Here is an 18,789-nt window from a genome sequence, read left to right as displayed (position 1 = left end):
TCGTATGTACATTGTGATTACATTTCCTTTCTTACATAGTTTTTCTTTTTCCTTTAAAAAAAGAAATTGTCTTTTTTTTTCTTTGGCTTACTTTTCTCAAACTCTCCATAGGAAGTTTCATTTTTTTCTTAGCAGACTTAACAGCCTTCCTTTTCCTTGGAGACCTTCTTCCTGGAACCTGTGTTCTCTGGCTCCAATCTGGATTTGCTTTCTAGGTCTGTGGCACAGCTGTTAATCATGAGGTCTCCGTTTACCATCATCTGGGACATCCTCTTCCACTCTATGTTAGATCCCTTATTTCTTGAAGCCCTTAATTCTTCTTTATTTCTTGAAGCCCTTAATTCTTCTTTATTTCTGATTTTAGTGGAGTACATCTAGTGCCTTTCTGAAATAAGGGTAAATGGGAGTTAATTTTTCCAGATACTTTATGTTGAAAATGTTATTTTTAAGTTAAAAAAAAACACCCAGAAGGTATATGGGAATGGGAGAGAAATCCAATTATACCAGAGTTCATATGATGATTTTTCTTTTCAAAGGAATTACACAGAGAGGGAATAAGCTTAAATCCTTGTAAGGTGTGCTTTTTTCTACCCTGGCAGATTCCCAAAGTTCTCTAATTTAGACACAAGAAGAAGAGCTAGGAAAATGGGTCTTTAGACCAAAACTAGGGCTCTTTGATAAATCTTTTTACTTTTTGTTTGCTTCCTTTGCAAAATGGAGACAATAATTGTCTTGGTAAAACTGTTCAGATTAAATAAAACACCGTAGATTAAGATTTGGCAAGATGCCAGGCACTACTTTTACTGTTACTGACATTGTTTTCTTATGGAATGTAGGCCACTAAATTCTGATACCTAAGAATACTTTCATACATATATACACATGGTTATAATGTACTTAATTTTACTTGGAGTCACAGTTTACATCTTTTACTACTAAAAAAAATGCTTTCAACGTCTGATTTCCAACATTAAGAGTTTATTAATCTTACCTAATTTTGATGAAAAGCTTTTTATTAATAAGTTTATTTTTAATTATATGAGTAACACGTGCTCATTACAGAAAACATAAAGTAGAGAACAGAAAAAAGGGAAAATCTATAATTTTAATTATGATAAATTGTTTTTAGGTATTTTTCTATGCATTTTTTTTTTACATAGTTAAGATCATGGTATTTATTCAGTTTAGAATCCTGATTCTTATACTGTCACATTCTATTCGTAGGTTATATATATTTTAATATATTTTATTATATGAACCAATTTCATTTTTTATATGAGGAGCAAAAATTGACAAATGAAAATTTTAAAAAATCTCATTTACAATGCTTTCTAAAAAGATGAAGCACTTGGCAATACATTTAACAAAAGATGTGCAAAATTTTACATGAAAAATTATAAAATATTAATGGGATAAATTAAAGAAAACCTAAAGAAATGGTGGATTTGCCATGTTCATGAATTAGAATAGTAAATATTAGGATGTCAGCTCTCCACAAACTTATCTACAGTTTACATGTGTTTCAAGTCAAAAATCTCAGAGGATGTTTTTAAAGAATGACCAGTTGACTGTAAAATCATAAGATACCATAATCAAGACAGTGTAGTACCAGCATCAATATTGGCAAATGGATAAAGTAACAGAATTGAGAACCCAGAAAAAGACCTTTTTGAAGAGCTAGGAAGATCTTGCAGTATTAGTATGGTCCTGGCTTTGCTCTTCAGTGCAAATTCCATTTCTGCTTCGCATGGCCTCTGTGTCCCAGGCAAGGGGTCTTGGTGTTGCCCTGCCAGCTGATGATCTTCTGAGGAGGTGGTTCCGTTTGTGGCTGTGGGCTCAGTGTGTCCTGGGTGGAGGTGGCCTCAGGGTCCCCAGGCGTCGCCATCTTGAACTGGAACCTGTAAATAATATTTTTAAATTACTGTAGTATTATGTTTAAAAGATATACTATTTCTTATACTGCTATATTATTTTTTATAAACAATGTTCTCAAATGCCTATACTATTATGTCTAAAAGATATATTTTCTAGTATTTGCTTCAAAGTAATATGTGTGCATGGGAAATGGGTTGGCCATAAATTGATAATATTGAAGCTAGTATGTGGCTATGTGTGAGTTCATTATAGCATAGTGTCTTTCATATTTGCTCAGAATTTTCTATAATAAAAAGTAAAAATATTAAAGACTATGATATTCTATTATGATCTATTTGAATTTCTTTATTATTTATAGTAGAGAATTTCAGTTTTTCCCTATTTTACAACATTACTATCGTAATATCTATACAATAGTAATGTTTCAGATAGTTTATGATATTTATTTGAGTGGAATTACTAGGTCAAAGAGTATGAACATTTTAAAGGCTTTTGATGTATACATAGTGCTAAATTGCTTGATGAAGAACTTTTAAGAGAATTCTATTGGTTACAATTGTATTATAGGAGCGATAGTGTAAGTTTATTCTGAAATTTTTAATGAGAATCAAGGTTTATTTTTAAGTTTATAATATGATTAGATTTTCTAGTGTTTTTGTTCATATTCTTTTTACAGAGTGCTAGTAACAATTTACATAGAACTAGTACTTTACAGTTTTATAGAGAGTTTTTATATCCAGGAGATGCTATAATTTCGCTCTGTAACATGAATTACAGAAATTTAAAGCAAAAGACTAAAAATTTAATTAGTGGTGGTAATTTCTATTATTACCACTAGATGGCCCTCTCAGCATGTACTTTTGAGCAAAAGTAGATTCTCCTATAGACATTTCGTAGTTCCTCCGTAGATTTTATTAAAATTCATTTTAATTAGTGTAAAGAAAATAATGATTTGTATCAGCTTGTGATTAGCTTCTTTAGGAATACTAAAGAAATTAAAAATGGAATTTATTATAGTGGGTTTTTGGGTTGCTTTTTTTCTCAAGATGAAAGGAGTAAAACTAGATGACATTCAGTGCCATACAGAAAGTATATTTTTAGTATTTTAACACTCATTAAAACTTACTGAATTGAATTAAGCTTTGTTATTTGTTATTTGGTATGCCAAAACTATTTACTGCTAAGCTTTTAACTGGTTTTATTTAAATTTAATACTACTGTATCTCTGAGGATTTAATATATAGTTAATGAAGTACTAAGTAAAATAAGGGCTTGATCTGGAGCTGTGTGGTTCCCTTCATCAATTTTGTTGTCTTAATGCAATTGAGTTGCTCTAAAGGTCAGAATTATTCTATTATGATGTGTGTGCTGCTCCTTGGGTGAGAATCAGAGGTGAAATTGCTACATTTCATATTTTCATTATTTTAAGTTTTACTAATTATAATAAGAAAATTAGAGCACCTTTGATTTCGGTCTTAATGTCATGTGTATCTTTTTTCCATTGATTTTTCAATCTTATTAGATCCATTGCCTTTAAAAATTTTTTTTTAATTTTTTAATTTAAAAATTTTAATTAGTTTCAAGTATACAGTACATTGGTTAGACATCTATATAATAAGTAAAATGATTCCCCCCAATTGCTCCCTCCCTCCCCTGACCCTCCAACTAGCCAATGCATTAATGCTAATTGCATTCCCTGTGCCGTGCTCCACATCCCCATGACCATCCATCAGCTCCTAATTTTAACTTCTTTAACTCTTCACCCCATTCTCCTAGCCCCCCAAACCTCACTCCCCTCTGTCCATCACCAAATTGTCCACTATATTTGTGAGTCTGTTTTTGATTAGTTTGTTCTGTTTATTCTTTAAATTCCACATATAAGTGAAGCCATATAGTGTTTATCATTCTCTGTCTGGCTTAAATACCTTCTAGGTTCATCAGAGCAGTATCTTTTTCCATTCCCTTTCTTTTCATATGTAGGGGTCTTGATTTCTTATCCTTTCAGCCACTCTATCTTTTGGTTGGAGCATTTAATTCTTTTCCATTTAAGATACTTATTGATAGGAATGTAGTTGTTACCATTCTTTATTCCTGTTTTTGATACATGTTTTTTCTTCTTAAAGAGGTCTCTCCAACGTTTCTTGTAATTCTGGCTTGGTAGTGATAAATTCCTTTAGTTTATTTTTGTCTGGGAAGCTCTTTATTTGTCCTTCAACTCTAAATGATAGCTTTGCTGGATAAATTATTCTTGGTTGTAGATCCTGGGTCTTCATCCTGTCAAATATTTTGTGCCAGGCCCTTCTGTTCTGCATACTTTCTTTAGAGAAATCAGCTGCCAGTCATATGGTTGTTACCTTATATGTAATTATTTGTTTTTCTCTTCCAGTTTTTAATATTCTTTCTTTGTATTTACTCTTTGACATTTTAATTCTGATTTCTCTTGGTGTGGGCCTCTTTGGATCCCTGGTTTTGAGGATTCTTTGAGTTTCCTAAGGTATTATGTCCACTTCCTTGACCAGGTTAGGGAAGTTTTCCATCATTTTTTCAAACAGCTGTTCAACATCTCAATTTTCTTCATTTACATCAATCAGATGAATATTTGGAGCCTTAAGAGTGTCCCATATCCTCTTTAAATTATTTTTATAGCCTTGGCACCTTTTTTCTTGCCATTCTGATTGAGTGTCCTGATTGGCTGGCTCTCCTGTCCTCTAGATAGGGCATGTGATCCTCTTCTTTATTTACTTTGTTTATTCCTTTGTTTATTCCATTTAATATACTTCTCATCTCAGATAATGTGTTCTCCATTTCAGACTGGTTCTCTTTTATAATTTCCATTTCTGTTTTTATCTCTTTATTGGAGATCTCTACACTTCCCAAAAGTTCAGTGAGCATCTTTATAACTAGTGTTTTGAACTCTGCATCTGTTAGATTACTTAACTCCATTATATCTAGATCTCTGTTCTGTTCTGTCATATGGTTTCTACTTCTTTGTCTTCCCATTTTGGCTGCCTTTCCGTGTCTGTTTCTGTATACTAAAGCAATGATCCTAAGTCTACCAATCTTATTAGTGTGGATTTGTGAAGTAGGTGTCCAGTGGCACAGTCCTGAGAGGGGTTCAGATGTCGGCCAAATTTAGCCCAAGCCTGTGCCCACTCAGGGTCACATGTTAAGATTCAGCAAGCAACCCACAGATGCTGTGCTTATAGTTGCTTCAAAAGGCCACACCAGAAACAGAGGCCAGTTGCCTCCACCAGTGTGAGTCTCAGCAAGGAGCACCTGACTCGCTGAGGATACACTTGGATGTGGCTTGGGTGGGGCAAAGAGTTGGGGTAGGCAGGGTTTCAGGGAATCCTCTGGGCAGAGCAACCTCTGTTACCCAGTTTGATGATGTCACGGCTATGGCGGCATTGTATCCAGTGCACTGGTAGGGGGAGGGCTCACCAGGGAACAGTGGACACTGCCGGCACTTCTGTACTGAGCGAGTCCCACCTAGGCCTTCACTGTAAATCCCTGGTGCCCCCTGCACAGCCGAGCATTGGTGCTCAGAGTGAGCAGGTCCGTCACTGTGAAAATCCGCTTGTGGATGTGGCCGCTTTAAGAGGTATCTGCCACTGCCTCCATCTCGGTCGCTTGGGACTGGGCAACCTGCATCCTTGCGTGGTCCTACCTTCTGCCATTGCAGGGTGATTTCTTGGACTTCTTCCTGTTTGTGTGGCTTATTCATCTAGATCCCAGGTGATTTTTCCTTGCTGTTGCTCCTTGTTTCCGTCACAACTTTGATTTGGTTGCCAGAGGAATTAACAGAGCCTCTATCATCTATGCCATTTTTTCCTCTCTCCCTCATTGCCTTTTTATAATAAATATTCTGTGTTGCTCCTTTTGCTAATTCGAAATGAAAATCATTGTTAATATTACCTATCTGCATAATTTTAAAACGTCATTATACTACCCTAATTATTATAAGTAGCAGAAATAAAAAGAAAGCAATTTATAATGAAATGTGTATTTCAATATGTAAATGCCTGAGCGGACTACACTAGGTGGCACAAGAGACAGTCAAATGCTTACACCTGTAAGAATCATTATGAACGTGGTAGCTGTAGAAGCGTGATTGATATAGTGTTGTATTGGTGATTTAGATACCCATGTGACATTGATATTGGTGACATGATTTTCTAAAATGCTGAACAGCTCAGTAAAGTTCTGAACAAAACAAATAGATTTGCAATATGGTTAAATTTTGGAAATTTGGGGTACATTAACTGGAAAAATACATATTGTTTGCATATTAAATTCTAGCCTTAGATATATTCAGTGGCATGTTTGAAATTCAAGTGTCTTAGCTTCTTAAATATGTTATGTTTTGAAAAATTAAATCGCAGAATTATGAGAGAAGTTGATTTGTTCAAATGTATCATTGTTTTGTTGCAATTTTTATAACATCAATAAGGTTGTTATTTCAAGTCCTCAATATCCTGCATTTTCTTTATTTTTTTTTTCACTCTGTTTTATAGGTCAGTAATATATAGCTTTCCTAAATGTTAGCACTTACTTATTTGATAGTCATACAATATAATTTGTCTCTTAAGAAACTTTAAATTAGGAAGATAATATAGTCATTTGGCAGAAACTTTGTAAAATGGAGACAGGTTTTCCTATAACCATACCACTCTAACAGTTTTTACTATTTTTCAATATTTTGTTATGTGTGCATATTTTGACATTCAAGAATTAGTTTTTATCTTATCTTTTAACATGGCATAACTTTTTAATATTATTATATAACTTAATACTATTTTAAATTACTGCATCTTTTTCTACTAGATTTAACAATTTAACTATTTTCCTACCTTAAGATTATTTCCATTAAAAAAAGGATTATACGTAGTATATATGTAGCTATCTTTATTGATAGATGTTTCAATATATTTTTATGTTTCCTTCAGGATAGATCTCAGAAGTGGGACAGTTTATTGGTGGCTCAGTAGGCTGGGACATTTCTGTAACTTTGGAGATGTTAAATTCATCTATGTTTTGTTTAGATGTCCCTGGTAGATTTGGGAAAGAAGCTTTTAGAAGCGGCACGAGCAGGTCAAGATGATGAAGTTCGTATTTTGATGGCAAATGGAGCTCCTTTTACTACAGACTGGGTAAAGAATGATTTTAATGTTGTGTGTTTTCCTTCTCATTTTTAATTTTTTCCAGATAAAAATTTAGTCAGTATTGTGTTTATGAGTGGTAAGAAATTTTCTTTTGCAAACTTGTTTGCAATTTTAGAATTATAACTGTCTTTTAAAGGGAATGGTTCATTTCTTTTTTTTATTTTTCTATATATGACGACCTTACCAAATAAATATTCTATCCACAAAAGGGTTTTTCTTTTAAACTATGAAGTTCCATAATGAAGGACGAATGTAAAATGTAGCTGCTTGGGATTTAATTTAAAAGTCTTACAAATAGCACAGGTTGAATTTACAATTCAGAAAATAACAGATAAAGATTGGGGTTAATGTTATAATTGCTTCTAAAAAGAAAAAATATTTGCATTTTAATTGATACTTATGAAACTATTTGCAAACATGACCAAAAGTTAAGAAAGGAATGGAAAGAAGTTCTTAGTAAGTACAGACGGCAATTGTGAGGAAGACAAAAACCATAACTTTATTTAATTCTGTGGGGTAAATCGAAAGAGTTAGGAATCTGAATTAACTCTTCCACTGGTAACAATAAAAATTCCAGATTTTTGATTTTGTTTCTTTTGGCTTACTTTTCCCTTGCTCTTTGTACTTTTCATTTAAAAATAAAAATTTTTTTATTATGGAAAATTTCAAACATGTCAACTTTAACAATGATCACATCATGATGAATCTTGTTTCTTCTATAACCCTGTCCACTTTTTTTGTTCTGTATTATTTTAAACAAATTCTAAGAACAATTTTATTTCATCCATATATATTTTAATATCTGTTTTTAAAAGATAAAGTTTTTTTGATTAAGTATTTAAAAAAATCTTAAACACACTCACAGGTTAGAGGGAAAATAAGAGATTATCAGCCTGAAAAACTAAGTGAAGGCCAGAACTCAGAGAAATTTTGCCCTAAGAACATTTGCTGAACTTAGTAAATTTGCCTTCTGCTTGTGGAGAGAAGTCTCTTAGAAGAGCCTCTCCCCATAATTCTGGAATCCCAAAAAGATGCAACTTCAGTGCAAGGATAAACTGGAAGTACCTCCAGCCCCTCCTACCTGCTCCTACCTCTGCCTCTGTTTTTAGGTTACCGCAAAGAAAAGGAACTGACTTGAACCAAGGCACCAAATGTAGAGAGGAAAATTTTATTGATGAGAATTTGGAATCACATGCTATTCCTCACACACATTTGTCTCCTTAACCCATAAATACTGTGCATTCTGTAAAACCATAAACCGAAAAAATGAATTTAAGTGATCTTTGGACTAGGGATTATCCTAGGTTCATGGCAGAAAGCAAATGAATATCCTTTCTGGAGGAGCCTACCTGCATTTTAGGCTTTATATCCACAAATGAAATTCCAATGAAAATGAACAGTCAAAAACAACTACACACACAAGAGAACTTAGACAATAACCTACTGAAACAACTGACAACAGAAGCAGATTTACATGGACTTTAGATAAAATTTTAATAGCAGATTGGGAACAGCTAAGGAGAAATTAGTAAACTGAAAAATATGAAAAAAAATCATAGAGAATACAAAAGAGAGAAATAGATATAAAGTATAAAAGATGTCAGGAGTCATGAATGCTAGGGTGAGAGTCCAACATATATGTAATCATAAATCCACAAAGAGAGAAACTTAGGGATGAAATAATTTCAAGACTTGGGGATGAAATTTTTCTAGGACTGATCAAAATGACAGCTCATAGATTCAAGTAACCCATCAAATTTCCAGCGAGATCAATAAAAAAATTTGTATCTAGATATATCATAGTGATCCAGAAGTACGTCAAGACAAAAGGATCTTAAGAAGGATAGGTATTCATAATACATAAGGAATTCTCATGACAGTAATAAAAAGACAAAAAGACAAGACTAGGCAAATGATTTGATATGGTACTTTACTAAAGGGAAGATTTTACCAGTAAACGAGAAGAGATGCTCAACTACATTAATAATTGAACAAATTCAAAGTAAAATCATGATATACCATTGTATATCCACCAGTTTAGCCAAAAAAGATCTCTCAGTACCAAGTGTTGGTGAGATGTGTGAATTGCTACAAACATTTTGGAGACAATTTGACAGTACCTAATAAATTTGAACATGTAAATACCCTATGATGTAGCTATTGAACTTCTAAAAATATTCCCAAGAAAACTCTTGTTCATGTACTTGAACATGTATAAGACTTTTTAACAGTAACATTATTCATAATAACAAAAACCTGAAATAACGCAAATGTTCATCAGTAGATTGGTTAAATTAATTTTGATTTATTCATTCAGTGGAATATTATAGAGCAGAGAAAATCATTGAACTATACTTATATTCACCAACATGTGTGAATCTCATGATCACAATGCTAATCAAAGAAAGGTAAGTTTTAGAGAAATATATGCAGAATGTTTTTATTTAAATAAAGTTCAAAACAGGCAAAACCAAAGTATATTATTTAAGGGTATATAATTGATTTTAAAAAAGCAAAATAAAGCAATATTTATTGTAAAATTCAGAATAGTAATTACCTCAGGTTGAGGGAGGGGAGTGGCACATGGGAAGACTTTAAAGTGCTGGCAGTATTTTTTTTTCTGGACTGCGATGGTGATTTCATGAGTGTTTACCTTTTTTTTCTTTAAAGTGTGTGTGTGTGTGTGTGTGTGTGTGTGTGTGTGTGTGTGGGGTATTATTAGCCAAAAAGGTAAAATCTCAAGAAGAAAAAGTGCAAAGTAAACCCTATTATTACACTGAGCGGAATTCATATTTGCTAAATGGGATGTTGAGATGCTTCACGAAATATTAGAATTTATGAGTGTAGAAAGGGCTGGTTAATAGAAAATTATGAAAAAGCTTGGAGAAAGGACTGTTTAAGAACCCTCTTTGATCTGCTGGAAAGACCTTTCCTTAAAAATACAAGGCTTTAACAGTAATAAAATAATTACTCCCAGGATAAATTATTCTTATTTTTACCATGAATTGAGAGTACATGCATAGTTTTGCATTATGACTCTTAACTTGTGTGACTTCCGGCAAATTAGTAACCTCATTGTGTCTTAGGTTCTTTTATTGCCAAATGAGGATATTAATAGTACTTAGGAGATTAAGTGATAATATGTGTAAAGGTCTTAGAATAGTGCTTGCCATGGAAAGTGCTTAAAAAGAAAAGCCTTAGTTGCTATTGTTACAGTATTGGTCTTAACAAATTTCATGTTCTAGCAAACTATTTTGGTTCTTTAGAACATCAGTGCCTTAGTAGTTAGAGAGTTGTAGGTACTTTCTGTGCCTCTAAATGTGTGTGATACAACTTAATTCTAATTTCCACCTATTAAAAGTTATGCCTCTAATAGATTCTTCACTCACATTTTAGTACTTTCCCTGCATATTGTGAATGTAGTGTTAATGTGGTGCTAGACCACATGGAATCAATTTTAGGAGAACTGTGCTCTATTTTGGTTCTGTCCTGACTGACATTTGGCAAGTGCACCTCAGATCAGATTTTTCCCTTGAAAAATGACTACATGAACTCCTTTAAAAATATCATTGAGGTACTTTAATTAATTTATTTTTAAGTCCTATAAAACAATTTTAATGTAAAACAGTACACTGTAACATTTATTTGATATGAATTTCATAGATGAAAATAAATTTTGTATGAGGAAAATCTTCTGATATGGGCAGAAGATTTTAATACTCAGAAAAATTTCTCAAACCCTAATTATCTCTAACTCCTGATAAAAAATAATTTTGATTAGGCTGTTTATCTGATTAAAAATAATGAAGAAAGCAAGTTTGAGCTAAATGAAATATTGACTTCTTCCTCACTGAGAAGTGTGGGAACTCTTGAAGGCCTCTATGAAGAGAATGCAATAACAAATGATTTCTTTTGAATTTTGAGTTACTATGTAAACAGATAATATCATCTGTTAAGTAAACAAAATATATTTTTTAAAAAGGTAGGAATAGAAGTGTATTAAAAGTGACTGTCAATGTGGGTTTTTTTTTTTTTCCTTGGGATATAGCTGGGAACTTCTCCACTTCATTTGGCAGCACAGTACGGACATTATTCCACCACAGAAGTACTACTCCGAGCTGGTGTAAGTAGGGATGCCAGAACCAAAGTGGACCGAACGCCATTACATATGGCAGCTTCTGAAGGCCATGCCAGCATAGTAGAAGTTTTACTTAAGGTATGTGTTCTCTCTTTTTGCACTTTGCTTTTTAAAAGTAAGCACCCAAAGATTTTATAGTTTTATAAGAGGGAGAAGGGAACTAATTTTGTTGAATGTCTTGTTATCTCATTTTTTTATCTGTAAGAATATCAAGTGAAAATTATCTTAAAGGTTTCCTTTGTGAGGGGAAAACCTCTTCCTCTAGGTATTTTGTTAAGTCAAACAATTGATTTTAGACCTTGGTCTCTGCCATGGTGAGGTACCACAGTTTTGTTTTACTCAACACAGTTAAAATGCTTATGGAGGAACTGTTAGGGTTGGATGATTAACAAACAAATAAATAATGCAAATGGGAATTTTTCTTTAATTAATTTATGCCAAAGAGAAAAATCTGAAACAGACTGATAGATTTAGATTCTTAATCCTTTTTATAGTCTAGCCTCTAGATTAACCTGTCCAAAAGAAATGCAATGTAATTAGCCACAAATGTGAATCATATGTAATTCTAGATTTTCTATTAGCTATCTTAAAAAAAGATAAAAAAAAATGATTTTAATATTATGTTTTATTTAACCCAACATATACAAAATATTGTCATTTCAACATGAAACCAATATAAAATATTAATGAGATATTTTACATTATTTTTTGGTGTTGTCTTTGAATTCTAGTGTATATTTATACATATAGCACTTCTTTCTTCAGACTAGTTGTATTTTACATGCTTTAATAGCTATGTGTGTCTAGTGGCTACCATATTGGACAGTGTGCCTCTAGTTAGCTCCCTTTTAATTCTTTATATTGTACTGCTTTTGAAAACAAAGGATATTTTTGTGTACATAAGGAACTAGAATTAAAGAGAGTTTGAGAGGAATGCTCATAGTTTTCCTTCACTTCTTATGCCAGTCTAGCCCTTCATGCTCATAGCTGGTGACTGAAAAAACAACTGCTGCACTCCTAAGAAAATAGAAAGAAAGCAGTTAGGAAAGTCAGCATGATAGAAAGCACATTAAATGACAGATGTGTGGTGATTTCTGGGATGTGTATATTATTCAGCAAAAAAAAAAAAGAGTTGATCATATTGATAGTAAATTCTTTAAAGTATAATATCTAGTTTTTTTTTCAGGAATTTAAAATATTTCATATATTAGAAATCTCTTATTTTGAAATATTTTTGTAGCATGGTGCTGATGTCAATGCAAAGGACATGTTAAAGATGACAGCCCTACATTGGGCCACAGAACACAATCATCAAGAGGTGGTGGAACTTTTAATCAAATACGGTGCTGATGTACACACGCAAAGTAAATTTTGTAAAACTGCATTTGATATTTCAATAGACAATGGGAATGAAGATTTAGCAGAAATATTACAGGTAAGTTTTGACTTTGAATTTAAGAAAATAAACAAAAGGATTTCTGTCTTGTGGATGATTTGAACTATTTAGTTTGTAGCTTTTGATTTTGGATTGGTTATTTTGGACAGGCCTTTTCCTCTTGCATTTCCTCTTTGTTCATTACTGTTCATTTTCCTGACTGTAAGACCATACACTTTGCATGTAACATTAGAATATTAGATAAGATGATTACTTTTCTGTGTTTTTAAGTTGCTGAATCTCCTTTAAGATATTTTATTCTATTATTTTTGTTGCATACCATATGGTTTTTCAAAGTCTGTTATGCTTCCACTAAAAACTAATTTTTTTTTTAGCAACCATAATAATGTCCCCTGAGTGAGTGATACTGTCTTTATCAATCTGATTGGTTTATTTTTCACCGTTCTCGAAAAATCTGGAGGCACGGTTACTTATGGCATTTCCGCAAATTTTTTGAATAACTAACATTACTTCTCTTTTTTTCAGCATTGATATAAATTAACTTCTTTAACTTACTTCCTCTTCTTGCTTATCTTGTTTTCCTTCCTAGTTAAACTCTTCTCTAAGACGGTCTGACTCTATTGAACTTCAACTAGTACTTAAAAGATGTTATATGTTGAGAAAAGTGAATTTTGCCCGTCCTCTTCTAATTCTTTTACTCTTAGGAGTGCAGTTTTGGGGTTAAGGTCGAAGATGGAGAACAATTATTTGGGAAGGACATGTTTTATATATGTAGTGTTATATATTACTGAATATAGTATAGAGGAAATAATTTGATGTAAATAGTGTTTTAGTCACAGGGCAGCAGAATATCATTCAGTTGTGTTCTATGTAAAAGCCTTTCAGCTACCTATTTCTCCTCTCATGGGATTTAGCTGCTTTACTTAGCAGGGACACTTAGAATATAAGTTCATACCTCTGATTTACCACTGTACCTTAGTAGACCATAAATAAAGATTTCCATTTGTATTATATGATTCTTAAATTACAGAATGTTCCTTTATATTTATGTTTGTACTACATTGAGAGTCAGTGCAATATGTTCTGATTATAACCTGAAACCATTGTGATTTGTCCCTCAGATTGCTATGCAGAACCAAATCAACACAAACCCAGAGAGTCCCGACACTGTGACGATACATGCTGCAACACCACAGTTTATCATTGGACCTGGAGGGGTGGTGAACCTAACAGGTCTGGTATCTTCAGAAAATTCATCCAAGGCAACAGGTATTGAGATGCATATAGGATAGCTGTTGGGATTTTATGCTTTAGTACATATTCATCCTTTTAAGAAAGGACAGTTGGAGAATGAGGGTAAGAATATTTTAGCCATCTTGGTTTTCATTATATAATTGACAACACAAATTTTTATTAGACAAAATTATCTAAAGAATGTGATACTGCAAAACGTATTACCATATTATCTTCCAAAAACTAACTCTATCCAAGCCTGTTTTCACAAAACTAATATTTTCCAAGCTCATTTAAGAATTGAATAAAGTAAAACACAATATCAGAAGCATGCATTAGGTTACCTTTCTTAAAAATTCAAATCTTCTCTCTTCTCGTAGATGAAACGGGTGTGTCTGCTGTTCAGTTCGGAAACTCCTCTACGTCAGTATTAGCTACATTAGCTGCCTTAGCTGAAGCATCTGCTCCCTTGTCCAATTCTTCAGAAACTCCAGGTTAGAAAGATAAGTCAAATGTGCACATTAAAAGTTGGTGATTCAAATATTTACAAAGTGCAAGAAGGTAATGTAAAAGGCTGAAGTGGACAGCATTGAGATTATGGCCATCTGAAAGGAGTGGGGCAAGGCCGGGGTCATTCAGCTGTAGCTGATTATAGTGATGCCAGATTCTGTTTTTTGATGGGAAGTTGGAAACCTGGATTTTAAAAGCATATTAAATCTTGACAATTAATTAAAACTTAATTACAATTAAAAACAAATGTGTGGTTCACAGAAAATATGTCTTTGTACCCAATTTGGCCTTTGTTTATTAGTCTTTTCGTTTAAATAAAGTATGTAGATATATACATAGGAATTTGCTGTCTTTTCATAACTTTTTATTTTTGTCAGTTCAGTGAGAATGATATAAAATTTAATGGTTGACAGAACTAGGAAATAGCATACCGACACCACCAGTAAGGGATAACAAACAGTATTAATAACTGATAGTTTCTCTACTAACTAGTGATAAACATTTATCCATTCTCCAGTTTCTCTAGCATCATAATTAATGTTTTAATTTAAGCTTTTGTTTTTGAGAGTCTTCAGATTTTTCTGAATCACTTTTGGCTATTAGTAGTTATGTGTATCCTATTGACGTGCTGCTTTTATAATCCATGCCTAGATTTCTTTAGCATTTTTGTAATTACATAAGCGTGTCAAAGAAAATTAATTTCATTGATGGGGTTCTATTTGGTTAAACTTATAATTTTTTTGTCTTTATTTAAAGTATATATCTGAAAATTAAATAATTTTTCTTGAAAGCCTTCTAGAAGTTTTGACATTTGAATATTTATCTCCATGAATTGGTCATACTAACTTCTCTAACTTCTACCTTTGAAAGTGTTATGTGTGGTCTAGTCTGAGTGAATTAGTAATTTCAATAGACTTTTATTGCATGGGACTTACAGTGTTCTATGAGCACAATAATTTTTCCTTTTAGTGCTATGTCATAGTCGAATGTTTTTGAAGATATTTTAAGAGCTTGAGTTGAGTTAAAGTTCCGGTGACTACAATGCCACCAGTTAAACAACTCAGCCGAAGTATATAATCTAAAGAAATATCTTCCCACAGCTCAATTTACATATGATCGGGCAAATTTTTTTTTCTGCCTTTTGCCTCTCTAGTTTCTTTTAACATTAGCTGTCATTTTTCAACCTCATTTGAGAAATGTTTATATGTATTTTTCAAAAGATATCTTAGGATGTGGGAAATAAAGTAGTACTTCCATATTAAATATGATTAAACCAAGGTTCATGGAGGTTCAGTAATTTTGCCTAAAATAACAGAGCTATTAAATGGTAAAAGGAGCTTTGTGCTCAAGGTCTGATTCCAAAATTGTGTGTCTATTACCACTATAACATACTGTCTCCTCTATACAGTTTCTTCAGGTGATCCGAGGACTGGTCCCTCTAATGTTTATAATTTGATTTGTGATAGGAATAAATATTTGTGTAATTATCATTTTGTCTTAAAAGTATCACTATTCTTGCTTTTACTACTGAGGTGTGTTTGTTGAAGAGTCTGTTGAAATGTTTTCTACTTTTGCCATTTTTAAATAATTGAAAACCAAAATATAAGAACCATAGTACACTAATTGGTGCTGCTCATATTCTTTTCTTTTACCAGCTAAGTAATACAATAAACACATCTGGATACCAAATAGCCAGAATGTAGCAGCAGATGGACTGCATTTGAAATGGAGGCTGGCTGGCTGACATGGTCCTATATATAGAGGGAAGGTATTTGTGATAGTCTAGGATACCATGCCATTTCACTTGGGAACTATGGCTTTAAATAGCACCTCATGATTACATTAGGACCATCTTTCACAAATAAAACTAATCTTAATGTTAGTCCAGTGGAACCTTATAAAGGACATCAGTCTTTAATGCTTTCATTATAAAACCAGATGACATTGCTGTCTTTTCTTTATGTTGCAAGCAAATATAACTGCAGATTGTCATTGTTTGATGATTATAATATCTCATTGAATTGCTTTCTTACTAGAATTTTTTTCATGTAAATATTTCCAGTTTTATTCTTTCCTCATAAACTTTTATTTTATCAAGTATTTAAATTGTTTATTTTTAAATTTCCATGCATAATTTTTTTGATTCTTTATCTCCTTAATAAATGTATAGAAAATAATTTGGTAAGTCTTAATATGCTCTGAGGAGTTTGTTGCTAATGCTCATTTTTAATAAATGATGGATTTTGTTAGGAATTATGTATTTTAGTTCCTGAGCACATAGGCCTATGCTGTGTTCATAACTGTGTTAAATAATCATTAGCTCTATCCGGGTCCAGACCAGGCCAGAAAAAAAAAAAAAGAAAAGATGATAAAACAATTGATATTAACCATAAATTTAATTTGGCATAATGAATTATAGAAAAAAATGGCTAATATTTATTGGGTTCTTGCTATATGCTTGTTACTGTGCTAAGTGCTTTACATACATTGTTTCATTTTGTTCCCATAGTAGTCATTTGAATTAAAGTACTATTTTTGACCATTGACCAAGGTTTAAGTTACAGCTTTGAGATTGCAAAAATATTGTATTAGTGTATCCTCAGTTCATACAAAGGACTGACTCACATTCAGCCAACTCATAAAAAGGGGATATGTAAATCAAAAGGCTGTTATTTATTAAGAGAACATGCAGTTGTCTTTTGATACGTGCAATTAACTTACTCATTTTGGAAACAAATCAGTAAAAAAAATTTACAGCTTTTAAAAATTATACACACATAATTTTCAAAAATTTGTTTAAACCATCCTTCAGAATTTTAGAGTAATTCAGGAGAAATACCAAGTAGTTCAACATTAATACAGTAATTTTAATTCTCTTTTATATATTGAAACAAACTAGTAGAACTTCTGCTTGGAAATAGTTAGGAATTAGCTTATTAATTTATATACCCAATGATTAGAAGGCTATATTCCTTTAAATAGTCTCTAATTCTAGTTTTCTACTAATTTGAATTCCTCTCACTTAGACTTAATATGATAATGGTGACAATAGCAAGCAGGGTCCTTAAATTTCGTGTGAATCAGAATCTTCTTAACAATACATTTGTTCCAGTTCTAGCCCAGTAGATTCTGGTTGAGTAGGTTTGGGGTGGGGCCCTGAAATCTGTATTTCGAACATACTCCCAAATGTGATTCTGATGATATACCAAGGTTTAAGAATTTGACCCAAGTTTTATAAGGTCTATTTTTATTACTAAATTTGGTATAGTCAATATCTGAAGATTTTAAGTGTACTATACCGAAGGTTTGCTTAAATAATGTATGTTATTTTTGCCTGTAATTTAATATTCAATTATATATGGGTCACATAAGTGACCTCTATTAAGGAAAAGATATGAGCGAGAGGAATGCCTTTTGTAATAGCTTTAATAGTTAAATATGTTTAGATGCTTGCTACTTAATCTTTTCAGGAGTTGGATAATTAAGAAGCAGGCTTCAGGTAATTAGGATATAATTAAAACAAAAATATAACATTGATTATCAAGACCAGATTACTCATATCGAGATGAAAAGAGTGTTTATCATGATGTGCACTTTAAGAATGAAACAAAACAGATTAATTATTCATTGCCAACAGGCTGTAGACCCAGTAGGATGTACTTATCTCTAATTTATGTGCCTCTATAAGTTTTCCATTTTTATATATACTATTATCCTAATACATCGATTTTTGTTCAGAGAGATCAGAAAACTTTTGTATTTCATGGGAATTCCTATGAAATTGTATCTCTGAAAGATACTGATCAGTGAGCATTGCGAAAATTGTAGTTTAAAGAAAATTAATATTATTGACCTCTGTTTTATTAAGAAAAAAAGAATTGTTTCAGGGTACTAGTGTGGTTACCTACTTAAACTAAGAGAACATATACATTTTACTGGTCTCTAAGTTAAGTAGGTTTCTACCATATTTCTGGAAGTTCCCTTAATTAGGCTTGATGATTTTTGGAGTTACACTTTTCTATTGACTGATATTTCATGTTCTTGTATCATATAACAGGTCTAATTTGCAGTCTAGTTTTGGCTCCTTTTTCCTCTTTAGTATTTAGGTACTTTGCTTTATTCGATTTGTTGTGGTAATTACCTAGCCAGGTAGGAGATTTAGCATCAGAAAATAATGTACTAGTTCTATGTGTTTAGGCACAATTGAATATTTCCCTGGATTGGCAAGATTTACAGAGATTCTGTTAACATACTTTATTATTTTTTTCTTATGTTCTCATTTTACTAATTTTGGAAAACAAGCATTTTCTTGAAACATAGATATTTGAAGTGTTCTCATAGTATATTTTCCTGTGCATGAAACTAAAGTGAGGTTTTATTTCCTTTCAGGGTTTTAAGCTTGGTTCTTAGATGTCTGTACTCCAGAAGTAGAATGACAGGGCAGCTCTTTTGGAGCCAGCTCTTAGCGGCTTATT

At 32.4% G+C, this 18,789-nt stretch overlaps 1 protein-coding gene across 8 annotated transcripts in view; it reads left to right on the top strand.

Moving 5' to 3' along the window:
- Window positions 1-18,789, top strand: part of GABPB1 (GA binding protein transcription factor subunit beta 1) — a 55,623-nt gene that overhangs the window by 21,880 nt on the left and 14,954 nt on the right. For 6 of the 8 annotated variants that reach the window (XM_016128616.2, XM_016128618.2, XM_016128617.2 and 3 more), the window contains 5 exons: window positions 6,918-7,025; window positions 11,086-11,253; window positions 12,416-12,610; window positions 13,693-13,840; window positions 14,185-14,298. In XM_016128616.2, coding sequence (XP_015984102.1) covers window positions 6,918-7,025; window positions 11,086-11,253; window positions 12,416-12,610; window positions 13,693-13,840; window positions 14,185-14,298 — 733 coding nt within the window. Of the gene's footprint in view, window positions 1-6,917; window positions 7,026-11,085; window positions 11,254-12,415; window positions 12,611-13,692; window positions 13,841-14,184; window positions 14,299-18,789 lie in introns of those variants that run through there. The other 2 variants (XM_016128623.2, XM_016128622.2) reach the window with 1 other exon arrangement.

Source organism: Rousettus aegyptiacus, unplaced genomic scaffold (genome assembly GCF_014176215.1).
Source record: "Rousettus aegyptiacus isolate mRouAeg1 unplaced genomic scaffold, mRouAeg1.p scaffold_m13_p_3, whole genome shotgun sequence".
NCBI lineage: Eukaryota > Metazoa > Chordata > Mammalia > Chiroptera > Pteropodidae > Rousettus > Rousettus aegyptiacus.
The sequence above is the reverse complement of the archived record's forward strand: the minus strand, read 5'-3'. Positions and strand labels throughout refer to the sequence as shown.